Source organism: Lepidothrix coronata, unplaced genomic scaffold (genome assembly GCF_001604755.1).
Source record: "Lepidothrix coronata isolate B3197 unplaced genomic scaffold, Lepidothrix_coronata-1.0 Scaffold83, whole genome shotgun sequence".
NCBI lineage: Eukaryota > Metazoa > Chordata > Aves > Passeriformes > Pipridae > Lepidothrix > Lepidothrix coronata.
Genome location: NW_016690263.1, coordinates 860752 through 875337, shown reverse-complemented (window position 1 = coordinate 875337; position 14586 = coordinate 860752). Strand labels below are relative to the sequence as shown.

Genomic DNA, 14586 nt, shown 5'->3' with positions numbered 1-14586 from the left:
ACCGCTTCTGGATTTGTAAAGTGCAGATTCAGACTTTGGTGTTGCTAAGGAATATTCTATTGCTATTAAATTTCTAACATTTTTCAATTGCAGAAGTTGCTGAGGTTTGTTTCTGGTTTGTTTTACTAGGGATCTCTAAAGTACTCCTCTCTTATACAGGGTTATAATTAAATGCTTTGGAAAGAAGGTGTGAATCTCTTGGTGCAGACTTTTAGAAGAGATAGAGAATCTCAGTTCTTCTGGATTCCTCAAATTTGATTTGGTCAAACTTGAGGTTCTCAGGCTTGGCTTCTGAGAAAAAAAAGTGTAGTAACAGGTAGTAAAGGCCATGCCTTGTAACATGAAATTGAGTTTTCACTTGCAAGCAATTGGGCAGAGACCAATTTACCTGCCTTTCCCTTATGTTCCTGTTGTAGATACTTAACTTGCAGAGTGTATACTACTTCCCTGGAATTAATTGGACAGTTCATACCTCACAGAGCTGTAGCTCCCAGATTTCCGTATATACATAAAATGTTTCTATGTGTTATATTTAATGCACCTTTTGAGGGATTTTCCACATCTATGGTTGTAGATATTTAAAATTTGAAATTGGATAGAGATGCATCCACAATGAGTTTTGTGAAATCTTATTTTTCAGGTACTTTTTTCCCTAGAATATAATTTACAAATCAAGCTGCTAGCATTCTATATAGAGCTCATAGTTAAGTAGATACTTTACTGTGTGATTCAGTAGGATTGTTTATCTTTATCTGTGGGTAAGGATGTGCTGTTTCCTCCTTTATCTTTATCTTACTATCCCTATTTCTTAGCTAGATTGTCTTTTTAAATATAATTGCTATTGGTATGGAATTGTGTAGGGAATGTAATGTGTTAACCATTCTCATGGAAGTGTCATGGAGGGATTTCATTTGTGTGTTAAGGGCCCAGCTGATATGCCCTTTCAAGTCTGAAGTGGCAGAGATGGCTACAAAAATGCAAGTGGCTAAGAACATTAAAATAAGATAACATCTGTAGTTTATTTCCAAATTAGAAAAATAGGTATAAACAGAGCTCTTAGATTCATGGTGTTATATCTGTGCGCTTCAGTTCTACTTATTTACTTCATATGCAAGAGTGCTTTTGTAGATCTGGCCACTATGATTTTTTTGTTGATAAGATCCAGAGTCTCTGAAAGGGTCGTGGAAGCTTGGGAGAAGCATTTGCTATTCCATTATACGCTAGTTGAATTCTAGTTCTGTTGTCAACCAATGACTCGTTAATGAAATTGTGGCTTTAACTTCATCAAATTAATAAGTAAACAAATGAGGCAAAGAAAAGATAGACCCTTAGTGAGTGACAAGACCAGTTTATTCTTGCTTTATGCAGGAATTGACAGACACCAGTCCCAGCATCAGCAGCACCTTGTACTCACCAAGGCAGAGGTATGTTGAACCTTATAATATCCTGAGTTAAACACTCTGGGAAAAAAAAAAAAAAGAAAAAAAAAGGCAAAAACTTGAAAACCCTCTCATTAAAAGCAGAAGAGGCAATATGAACCAATATGAACATTTCTTTGTTTCCCCAAAACACGCAAGAAAAAAGGTAAATCCCTTTTCCCTTGCAAAGTTGTATTATTATATATTGAAACTTGAGTTACAGGGAAAGATTAGGAAAGGACTCCAGTGGTTAACCACTATCATCACACTGTGCATACAGCATTTTTACACCAATTAAACAAATAGCCCAGCATTAAAATCTGAGTTACCTTTACCTGTCCTCTATGGGTGGTAGCAAGTGATACATTGATGCAACAGGTCTAAATTAATGTCTTTGTATTTCCAACAGCTCCAACTGTGTAAAGCAGAAGATTGTTTCTGACCAAAAAGTTAACAGTCTGCCATGTGTGTGGTAGTGATTTACAATCAGAAATGTGAAACACACAACTGTGTTAACTGCTTGCTCACCCTTCTGACAAACATTACTATTTTCACTGCAAAGACAGTTGAACAACTCCTAAAGAGCAGCTTCATGAAATCCAGGAAGGTTTACATTCTTACACCAGACTTAAACTTCTGTGACTTAGAAGATACTGTACAACGTTTGGTCGTCTTGGCTGCACTGCAAACCCTGTCAGAGGTGGCACACACTTGAGTCATGTGCTTTTAAACCTTTCCCAAGAGTCAGAATTTGTCACAAGTTAAGGCAAAATTGGGTCACAGTGATACAGGAGAAGCAATGGCATATTGGAAGATAAGCCCCATGTACACAGCATCCTTGCAAATTCAGAAAATTCACAGCAGAAAAAGGGCAGGCTAAGAAAAAAGTGGCTGAAATAAGTTAAAAGCACTTACATATTATGTTGGCTACTACTGAAACTCCAATATTATCATTAGTTTTAATCATTCAAGTCTGGAGTACCATTTCATACATCCTGTGGTCTGTAGATCCATACATGACAGCATTTTGAAAATGTGGTACTTTGTAGAGAAGACTAGCAGTGAGAAAGCAAATATTGATGAATGTCCTACTTTGTTTATTTTCTTTCAGTTTACAAGCTTTGAGGAAGGAAAAGTCCCGAGATGCTGCTCGCTCTCGCCGGGGAAAAGAGAACTTTGAATTCTATGAGTTGGCGAAGTTGTTGCCACTGCCTGCAGCCATTACCAGCCAGCTTGACAAGGCATCCATCATCCGACTTACAATTAGCTATCTGAAAATGAGGGATTTTGCTAATCAAGGTGATCCTCCGTGGAACTTGAGAATGGAAGGACCTCCACCGAATACATCAGTAAAAGGTATGGAGAAAATATGTTGTGTAGTATCGAATATGGCAGCCTTTAGTAACCTCTAAATTGAAATTTTTACCATAATCCTTTCTTCTTTCCCTGCATATCAAATCCTTTAAAGGGATTCAAATGTGGAAATCTGAGGTCTGCATGAGAAAGACACCATGTGAAGGTGAAATAAACCTCTTATTTTATTTATTTTTTATTTAACAACAAACCTATTGATGTAACTGTTACAGCTGTAAGTCTTCTGGGTAATGTAGACTAAATTGTTTCAAGTTATTTAGCTAATATTGTGTTGCTTTGTTTTAGTATTTTACATAAGGATGTGTTTGAGAGGAACATGGCATTATTCCTTGAGAACTCAATCTCTTAATTCTCTGACTATACCTTAAATGTAGAATCATCTATTTCTGAAGTTTGAGAGCATCACATCCAAGTATTTAAACCTTCAGGTGAGAGACTAGGACTTTATTTATCATTTTGTAATATCTATAGAAATTATTTTGACTTCTGAACCACTAGGCACCTATCAACATTTCAGACAAAATAGACTTTTCGATATTAAACAACCTTTTTTCATGCTCAAACAAGCAGTCATGCAGTAAAATCAGTTTTAGATGTGAATTGCCACAAAGGTAAAGGAAGAATCAGTCAGTGGTTTTTGAGGTTGTGTGCTTGTTGGTCTTAGGTAGTGTTTCCAATTACTTGTGTAAAGTGGATTTTTTTAATAATTTTTTTTTTTTTTTTACTTATGTTACTCATGTCAATGAGCATGATCTTGCTGTCTGATAAGCATTTTAAATTAGTGAGCAAGTTGCATGCCAAAACTTGGGATTTCTGGTTGTCCTGGCTTTGACAGCATAGAAAACTCCCCACTTTATTTTAGCTACTAATCCTATATTTTGGTGGAAACATATTTTGGAAAGAGGAATATGACATTTGAGCACCCTAGGTTTTTTCCACATATTATGAAACATAAACTCTTAATCTATACTAAACTAGATAGAATGAGGCAAAAGAAAAACCACCTTTAAGGGTGGAGGGAGGAGGTGGAGATAGAATCTTATTTATCAGACCACTACTGTCCATGAAGGGTTACTGGTATGGATGGTGCAAAGGGCTTTTACCTGCTCTTCCATTTAAAGGAAGTGATATTAGTTAAGGAAAGTTATAATTTTCAGTGAATGGAGATAGACATGGAGGGCAAAAACTGAAACACTTTCAGGCTAGGATTTAGTAGCTGGACATAGCTGTGGTCATTTTATATATTTTATTTATATTATCTGCTACATTATATATCATTCTCATGGAGAGAAAAAGGTAATAGTTACATCATTCAGAGCGTGAGTATAACATGGTTCATCAGCCTACTGATATAATATGCAAATGTTCTCCATTTTTTCAGGATGAGAGTTTATTCTCAGGCAATTAAACAATGTTTCAAGGTGGATGTAAAGTGGACTCTGCTGTCCTGTATTACTGAAAATCTGAGCTCTGCAGATCTCTATGAATGTCTTCAGTGCATTTGGGATCTGTTTTTCATTATCCTCTTGTGGAACATATACAGGAATACTAAAGCTTCCTTTCTGTACAGAGATTCTAATGAGTAAAGGAATTTTAAGGGAGAATGAGATTTTATTCTTAAACAACAGCATAAATAGTCTGACCTAGATTAACATTTTTCTTCCTCTAAAAGAGCTGGATAAGTGTTTAATGCCTGTTCACCCTATCTGATAACCCTGCTCCTCCACCCATCTGGTGATACAGTTCCCATGCTTCTAGGGGTGAGGGTTATGTGGGTGCTGAGGAAGGGTTTTTGCCTTTTTCTTTTCCCATGTTTGTGTGCTTAGCTTTACAGTAAGTAGTATTAGTTATGTGTCAGTATATTGAAACAATTTTGATGAAACAGTGTTTCATTGTATAAGAATTTCGCATAAGCAAGTTTAACTGTAGAGTACAGGTATATTTTATTACTTCACCAGTTCTTCTTACATAGAAACATTCTGATCAAACATTCATGAAATTACATCAAAAGAAATTCAGTTTCATTTATTAAGGTTGCTTTTTGCTGCCCTTGAAGTTCATTTGTATAAACAAGCTCACAAAAATAGCTTACAGCTTCACATGAAGTATGGTTTTTAAACCTACAATAAAACACTAGAAATTATACTTTGTGTGTGCCCAAGCAATATTCTGAATAGACTTAAAGGTATTTGGTAAATTATATGAGAGGTACTTACGTTGTGTAGGCAACTGCTTTTTTTTTTCTTCCCTCCAAATGTGTTGATCTGCTTGTGTTAATCATTAAATTTAAAAGCTTACTTTTAAATTTTCCCCCAGTACTGTGCAGCAATTTAATAATTTTAATATTTCAGGAAGGTCCTTTACTCTGCCCTGTATTTATCACAGCTTTTCGTACAAGTCTGTAAAGGCTGATGAGTTTGTTTTCTTATGCCTACTGTGTAGTGATCACTGCAAGTTATGCTTCCAAATGAGCACTCAGGTAACTCCATATAATATTTCCAGAGTCAATTACTTCATGGAAATATCTTGAGCAATTGGAAAGTATCAGATAGTTTTCTCCATTATTGTAGAAATATCTGTATTGTTATAATACAGATCAAATCTACAATGAACATTATGCATTATTCAAGAAATGACCAGGCATTCTCAGCAGTGTTTCAGCTAAATAACTGATGATTGTAACCTTTAAAGAAATCTCATTGTGATTACTATTGGTAAATCATTTCTCCATTCATAGTAATCTTTATTTAGAGGTGATCTAGAAACCATTATATCTTTTATTAATCTTAAAAGCAATAGACATGATTTGACATTTGCTAAAAATGGAAATATTTTCCATCTTCTAATAGAGCAGACCACTTATTTTTCTTTTGGTACATTATCTAAGGCTTTCTGTGTATAGGAAGTCTTAGTCCTTGTAAACAAATACACACGTAGAAGATGAGTTTAAAGACAGTTCTTAGAGACCTGGGCAAGTCTCTAAGAAAAGTTATTTAGAGTCAGTAGGAATAAAATTGCCATTCTTTGATAGTACATAAAATATGTACTATTTTGCAGTAACTCTGTTTCCATCCTTCCAAAAGTCTTTATTCTGAGTTTGGGGTATGTTCCGACAATAGCAAATAAGCCACTGATCAATTTTTTTAACTCAAAGATGGGTTTTCTAAAAGTTACCTGGGAATAGAAGTATTTTCATAGTATATACTGTGTGTTCAGCTGGTAAGTGGTGTTTTACCTAGCATGGCACTTGAAAACGTCTGGTACATTCTGATACTAGGCCCTGTCATCCTCTTCCAAAATCAAACTCTTGTGAGAACCCTCTTATTTTGGAATAGTGTCTTCAAATGATTGACTCCAAGTTTCTTTGTGGGTGTTTTTACCAAGCCACACTTTTTTTCTTTTTTTTTTTTCTTTTTTTAAGTGAAGAGAGGAAGTGAGGAGAGGAGCATGAGGCACACTGTTGTTCTTTGGTGTTTTGAATCTCTTTGGCTGACATAAAGTCATGCTGTGTATTTTGGTTTTGGGCAATCTTTGGGACACTGTTTCTGACTGGGGACCACTGTCACTATAAAAAGAAGGCTCATGACTCTATCTTGAACAAAGTTCCCAGCATTTACTATTTCTGTTTCTTTTGAAGCAGCAATTAGATATGGTAGTCTGTGCCTAAGTTTGCAAACCCTTGTCCTGGAAATTTGCCATGACGACATCAAAATCATTATTAAATTTTAATTATTTTTCTATTCAAGCGAGGTGTTAATTTCTGTTTTTGGAGATACAAGTGTTTGTGCAAGGCCATAATTTCCTGCTGAATTATGTGACATACGGAAACTAGAGCGCGTCAAGTTAAAAGTGGGTTTATTATGGGTTTTATTTTTTGAATCCAAATCTTTACATTTTATGTTACATAAGTAAAATAATCTTACTTTTCTGCTGTAAGAGAAGAGATGAATGGGAGTGCATCAGAGGAGTGAAAAGGACTTCAGTAAATAGTACTGACTGACTGGTGGATTGCATAAAGAATGTCACTTCTAGTTTAGCCATCTCTGCTTTTAGTGTTTTGTATTCTGCAATTAGGTAGTTTTATATGTGTGTTCTGGAATTAGTATATATCAGTATGAAAAGAAATCAGATGCTATCAGAAGTATTTGCAGTGTACTGAAATATTTCTTATCCAAATTGTTCTTGCTTGATGTAAGTAAACACAACTGAAAAGCTACTTGCAATAAAGCACTCAGTGTTACTTCAATTCTGCATTGGTAATGATAGTTTAAAAAAAATTGCTAATGATATGAAGAAAAAATTTAAAACAAAATTACACCTGTTTCCCTCAATCTAGCGTGTTTTTCAAAGGATCCATTCTCAAAATAAACAAAATATGTAAGTGTAGCTTGAAAATGAACTTGATGTCTTGTCATACTGTGGGACTTGGGGTGGAGGAAATAAGTCCAGCACTTTGAATTCTGTGGGAAAGAAAATAAACAATAATGATAATTGGAAAGTGTGGTAATTGTTATCCCAAATGTCAAGTGGAATTACTTTCATTAATTTAAATATCTTTTTCTAATAATTTCTGTGCTGGATATGTAGGCATTTATAAGAGAGAAATAAGTTGTTCTCTTCTGCATGATCTCATTGTGGAAACACTTTAAATAACATTACCTGTTGTTAGCCTTTTATATTTTAAGTGGAGTGTTGTCTTCTGAGCAGGAGTTGCAAGACAGTACAAGCCTTTCCCTTCTAAAACACACAAACCTTCCAATAAGAATGGCCTTTTGTTCTGAATCACTACACAATTTTCTCTCAGGGGAACTATCTACAGGGGCAAAGAAATAAGAATTACTTTCTTCCTCAGTGTTTTTGGCCTAAGACATTTGTTTTCACTGTAAAAAGCGAAAAAGTCACTCAAATGAAAAGATGACTTGGTGGTATTCCTTGCTATGAAAAGAATCTCCAAATCTTGCCATCCCTCTTTATGCAGAACTTCTGCTCCTGTGCTGGAGAGTTCTTGATAGCCCTATAATTTATTTCTCCCTGTCTTGCAAGCATTATTCTTGCAAGAATAATTCAGAAGAATCTCTGTTTTTATATAGGCCACTATGAAGTTCTCAGTATCAAACTGTGTATTAGTATCAAACACTGATTGTAAGCATAATGTTTATCCATTGTAAACCTGTTTATGTGGTCATAGGGGAAATGCAGCTGTAGGAGTAGATAGCTTAGTCATCAACCTATCACATAAGTTACATAAGATGATTAGGTGTCGTTTGAATGTAGAAATTGAGTGCAGAAAATTTCAGGAGGTCAGTGGTAAAACATTAATGTTCTCTATGAGAACTATTGATGACTTTCTGGTATGAAAGATATGGAACCCAAAGGGAGGTAGCTCAGTTTGAATCTCATTGTGATAGATAAGATGAATTGAATATGGGACTCAAAGTTGGTGATTGCCTGGTGACAAGTGATCACAACCTGATTGCTTTCAATCTCTGAAAATGGAGGAGGGTGCTGACTAATATACTTAGTACTTTTGAGGGTCTAATTGCCTAATGGGTAAACTTAGGTGTGAAATTGATTGTCAGGAAAAATTTTGATGAAAAACTTTTTGAAATTATAATTTTCTATGCACCTGAAAACTCTAAAACTGCATCCTTTTTCAGAATGAATAATAAAAACAATTATTTTGAAAAAATATGTTTGATTATTTATATAAAACTTAGGGAATTAAAGGGAAATACATAGCAAGATAAACTGTAATGTCTGAGGTGCAGAATGTTGGCAAAGACAAGTAGAGACATTAAGGAAAAATCTAAAAGGATTAGAAAATTCAAGAAAAAATAGATTTATGTGTATTAGAAATGTGAAACCATTCCGGAGACAGTAAAGGCTCTTCAGCAGTACGGTACAGTAAAACTTCTACTGATGCAGAAAAGACAGAACAGGTTGATAAGGTTTATTTAAGTGCTTGCTTGTACAGAATCCATTCTACGGGTCTTTATAGTTCAGGTTACTGTTAACGACAGTGTTGAAGGAGCATATGCAATCATAGGCATCAACACTAGAAAAACTAAGGGAGGAGAATTTGATTCTCAGAGTTCATAGTTTGGTGGACTTGACAGAGTTAGGTTTAGCTTAACAGTTGAACTGGATCATCTTAAATGTCTTTTCCAACCTAAATGATTATCTGATCCTATATCATATCTTCTTTGTCAATATGAGATTATTGTAGATTGTTGTGGTTTTTGTCTTTTTTGATCATCCTTGTTTCTCCCTCAAACTTCTCATGCAAAAGCATTCTGCTGCTGGAATACAAATGTTGGAGTCCCAAACATGGGGCTCCAAGAACTGCCTCCTCTGTGTTTGAGTCATACCCATACATGATGAATTCTGTGTGTATCATTTTTGCTGGGAAAATAAGAAATGTTTCCTTATTGCTTATGTCAAACTTTTAAACATACTTGAAAAAGGATATAAGTCTCGGACATGCCAAAAAAACAGAGTGAGAAAACTTCTCACATCTCTGTAATATCTACAGTCATGTGCCCATTGTAGTTGTTGTGGTTCTGCATTGCTTTAATAGGTTACTTGCCATGGTACAAGCAAGGGAATATAAAACTCCTGAGCATCATCATCCTGATTCCCAGCTGGCAGTGTTTCTCAGATATTCCAGAACTGTTGAATAAATTGTCTGTGTCCTTCAGACAAGGGTTGGGTTACCTTTGATATCACTCTGATTGCCCTGATACAGCCTTATTCAGGTTCATCCATTCTTTCAAAATGCTGGTGGTGTGAAGTTTGTAGTACTGATCTGTTTTAGCTTCAAAGAAATTGTAGGCAAAATACTGGGACATTTCTTGCACGGAAAGGATAAAAGTAAGATTGTATATTTTTGGATAAATGGGAAGTAATTCTTATAATACAAACCCAAATTAATTCTCTGAAATTATAAGTACAGTTAATTAGGCATTTGGTGCCCTAGTGCATAAGAATTATGTTTTTAAAATATTGGAAGAACATTATATAGGCAGAACCAAATTAAGCACATTAACTATATAACTAAGTGATCTTGGAAAGCGGATCAAAGTGAAAGTTACTATTGAGAATGGAGTTTCTGTGTTTTTCTCCAGAAACCGCTCTGGGCATGATCACCAATGAACTGGTAGTAAACATGGCTCAAATGCTGATTTAAAATTTGCAATTTACAATGGTGTTTGGATCACAGACAACAATCTATGCAGTTTAGTAAATCAAACCTCCTAAAATGTATTTGTTTCAGTGTAAGAATACTGTTAATATTAATATTATTATTATCTAAATGTTTATCTTTGCTGTCCTAAACTCCAGGCTACTGGAGTTAAATGACTGAAAGGATTTGGGGGTTTTCATGAAGCAGAACAGGAATAATGGGAAAAGCACTTCAAGTTCACCTCTCCTTTTTTCTTGCATGAACAAAGGCGTAAAAAGAACCTAACTGATCCTTCCAGTTTTGCTACCAGAAATAATAGAATGATTTACTTTCTCATGGCGTTTTATTTGTCTCATAAAAAGTTCTATCCATCACTTCTGTGGAGACACAAAACATTTACTGCTAGTAACAAATTAATACTTTTTCTAAAATGTTGTCAATCAGATGTCAGTCCCTGGAAGAGTTGTTTATTGCTAGAACTCCACCTTACAACTTAAAAATTAAATAGGAAAACAACCACACAGTAAGTGTTTTTAAGAGCAAGGAAATGGAAAAGGTGACTTTAACATCTTTTCTCTCACTCCCAGCCACTACTGTATTTCCATTCTACTACACTGCAATTCATCTTCCTTTCTCTTCTTGTGCTGTTACACTGACTTGGTCATTTTTGCATTTTCATTATGTTCTTTAGTACGGCTTATTTTTCTTAGCCATTTGGGGTTTTTTGAGTCCATAGATGAAACACTGAATATGCATAATGTCTTTGTCTTGTACTCAGTTTCCAGTGCTGACTCTCTCCTTTTCATAGTCCTGCATTTTTCTATACATCTTTGCATTCTTAATGCAGTCTTGGTAATGAAAACAACCTGGTGAAGAATATTAATATTTAAAAGAAACCTCAAAGTTTGTAACTTTTCACTTCATTCTTTTTTCCTTCAATGTTCATGTCTTTCTGTGCACAGTAGTACTTATCAATAAAATTCACTCCTGAGTTGAGAATATACCTTTCTCATTCCACCTAAAAGATGGTGGGTGTTGTCATTACAATTACTTATTGACAACATTGATGATATTGGCTGAGCCAGTTTTGACAAGAGCACAGGCTTCAGACTTGCAGAGATAAATATGTGAGGAGAAATATAGTATTGACAGTTGCATTGGCTCCAACCTTAGTGATGATAATAAAATAACCCAGGAAAAACTTTCAAATTAAAACCAAGTTAATTTCTTGTCAGTATGTAAGGATATGGATTTTCATCCAGTAGAAATTTCTATGTAAAAGTCAGTGCTGCAACAGTCCTCTTTTCCAAAGCTCTTAATAAAATGCTTCCATATGATTTTTGGATTCATGTTTTATGTTGCATGGGTTAGCTCCAGGTGGTCTTTTTTAGAAGCATGAATATCTTAAATTATATGTGCAGTCTACATAACTTTTTCAAATAACGCACATGATGGGGTTAGCCAATTACAGATGTGCAATGAATCCGGTGTGCCAAAAGTGCTTGTTCTGCTTTTTGCTTTTAGTAATCAGAAACAGTAATCACTGCTGTAGTTTTTTGGTATGTAAAATCAAAAAAGGCTGTTGCTATCTGTAGATTACAATATCTGATAGAACATTTATTTGTCTTTTTATTTGCCCTTTTCTGAACATAAGGAAAGTGCCTTTGCTATGAAGAATGTTTTGGAAAAAGTCTCAGTCAAGCTCAATATTGTAGTGCACCATTTTGCAAATGAAAGAGGTTGAGGAATTGGATCTCATGATTGGATTTAACAGTTTCAGTACATCTTTCATACCTTAGTCTCTTCAGCTGGGCAGAGAATGTAAGGACATACATAAAGCTCTGCTAAATTCGATACAGCTTAGCCTTTGTTTCTTCTATTATTGTAGTTTATTGGTTTCTGGGTCATCTGAACTTCTACCATATATCTCCCATTGCATGTATGCTGCTTTTAGATCTGGTTGAATCTGTTGCAGAGATAATAAATGCATCTGTATGAAGAAATAGATTAACCAACTGATAATTAATGTAGTGGAAACTTAAAAAAAAAAACAAAAAACCCCAAACAAATAAAAAACCCAGACAGGGAGTGCCTAGAGGGAATAAAGCAGTGTAAATAAATGGGCATTTATAATATTTGTTTTACCAAGAGTTACATCACTCCATATTACAAGTAAAAAATTAAGACTCAAATATTCTGTTTGAAATTAAATAAAACACAAAAACTTTTTTTGAAATAGAAGGAATAAATCCTCCCATCTCACCTGTTTGCAGTTATATATTTATTAGTATTTTCCAAAGTGGCTGTTTCAATATTTGGAGTAAATAATAGTCAGAGCCCTGAAAGTGAATTTGGAAGTATATGGATTTAATAATAATTCTTACTTTGATGTATTAGTTGCATTAGATACCTTTGGTCAACAGAGGTAGACCCAGCAATCTTAAAAACCAAAGTGCAATGATTTTATATCTATATAACATGCAAGTATAACCACAGTCTGACCAAAGTTTGACCACAGTATCAACGCAGCCTAATTTCTGCAACTGTTCTCTTTGAAGCCTGAGGAAGGAAATCGAGTTTCCACCAAATCCCTATGCTCTTGTGGTCTCCCATTTCAATCAGGGATATAAAGTAGAATACAATGAATCCATAGTAAAGACTTTCCCAGGACATTAGAGAGATCAGTAAAAACTGTTTTCATTAGCTGTCAGTAATTAGAGAACACCCTTCATAGAGAGCTTACAATTTAGAGAACATGTAAGCCTCTATATATATCTGAGTTTGCAAGGAAAATAAGAATCTCTACACAGCTGGGGAACTTGTGTTTTAAAATATCAAGCTCCCTTAAGAAACATCTATTTTCTAGCTTTTAAGCCAAGGTAAACATTTTTATTTTTAATTTCAAAGGCTTTAGTCATACCATGCTTTCCGTTACTATGAAAGGAAAGAAAGGCAAATACCTAACAAACTCATTAACACCAATTGTGCCAGAGTCATCCTCCTAAATGGAGCTGTTAGAAAATTCTTACCTTAATTTCAGTGCTTGAGCACATCATTCCCTGCAATTCTTACTCACAGACTTAGCTGAGTGCATCTGCATAAGCATGTGTCTGTTGTCACTTTGCATTCTATTTGTATCGTATAAGAGTTGTTTTTGCTTTCCTTTGCTGTGGTAGTACCACATGCGAGTACATAATTCTGTGTCTTATTTCATCATCTGTAAAGTCATTAAATGAATATTCATAATCATAAAAGAAAGATGGAGAAATATCTTTGCTCGCATTTTTATACATATAGACAATTCCAAAACTTTACCTATAGCAAGCAGAATAATATCCTCAACATTACCTCGCTTTACATCTTAAAGAAAACCAGTTGTGTAAAGGTTAGGAAAAATCAGGAACTGGTTTTCTATTTGCTTTTTTTAAGTACTTACTGTATTTCTACAATTATCAGAGAAACTGTAAATTTATATATCCCCTTTCAGATTTGAATTACTGTGTATGCTAGCTGTTTCTCATCCTCTTCATGTAGAACAGTGCTGATAATGCTAATAGAGAAATTGAGGCATGTACAGATTTAGAGCAAGCTTTTCAAAAGAGTGCAGTGCTCCAACTGGAGCCAGATTTCAAAAGATCTCTGATCCTATTCAGCTACAAAATAAATAGCCAGATTTTCTAAAGATTTCAGCACTTTGGTAATCTGATCATAAGAAGCAGCTGCTGAGCACGTTTGCAAAGCCAGCTGAGAGTGGTTTGCTCAATATCCCATGAGAAGTGTGCATTAGAGCAGGGAATAGAGGCCTGTTCCCATGTCCTAAGACTAAGAGTCCAGTTCTCAAGCAATAACACTATCTTCATGTCCTTTGTAAAAATGCTATATTTAACAAAAGGAAATTTAACCATTTAGAAATTTAACCCATGTCTGTGAGGAGATATTTTTCAGAATAACATAAAGATTTGCACTTGGTAGATAATGAACCAATCAAATAGGAGGAATATTGCTAATCCATTTTATACTGCATCTCTGTGTTATATTGTTTTAATTAGATGTCTCATTAAAAAAGTCCCTTTAGTAATTTTTAAGCATTTTATAGTCCATTGCCAATTTTTTGAGTGTCACAAGAAAAAAAAAATAGAATAACTAGATATTCTAAAAAAACCCTACAGAAACCTGTTGCAAGTATAATTTATGGCAAGTCCAGGTGTGATTTTCTGTGGACTTCCACCCTCATACCACATTCCAAGGGCATAGTTTTTATTTTTTGTTTACATTTTAAATGTTTCTCTCTGTCCCTGCCTAGAGGTGAGGAAATGGGGTGTTTAATTTTGTTTTTCTGAAGATAAGAATTTTTGTCATTTATTTAATACTTTAAACATTTTTCTCTTTACCATTATATGTCAGCTGTTTCTGCTTATTTTGTGTATAAATGCTGTTATTTACTCTTTCTTATCTTTGTATTTTCTATCTCTGTGGGATTTTTTTTTCCTCTGCTATTCTTTTGCTCCAGCGTCCTATCCTGAAGACTTAAAGGGCAAGTTTTCTTTCACAAATGTTATTAAGTTGCTGAGAGGAAAATTAACAGCTCACCTAACCTCGTCATACATTTTG

The 14586-nt window shown here is 34.7% G+C and overlaps 1 protein-coding gene across 4 annotated transcripts in view; it reads left to right on the top strand.

Moving 5' to 3' along the window:
• NPAS3 (neuronal PAS domain protein 3) overlaps positions 1–14586 on the top strand; it is a 613262-nt gene that overhangs the window by 179317 nt on the left and 419359 nt on the right. For 2 of the 4 annotated variants that reach the window (XM_017820487.1, XM_017820489.1), the window contains 2 exons: positions 2530–2774; positions 2887–2937. In XM_017820487.1, coding sequence (XP_017675976.1) covers positions 2530–2774; positions 2887–2937 — 296 coding nt within the window. The remainder of the gene's footprint in view (positions 1–2529; positions 2775–2886; positions 2938–14586) is intronic. The other 2 variants (XM_017820490.1, XM_017820488.1) reach the window with 1 other exon arrangement.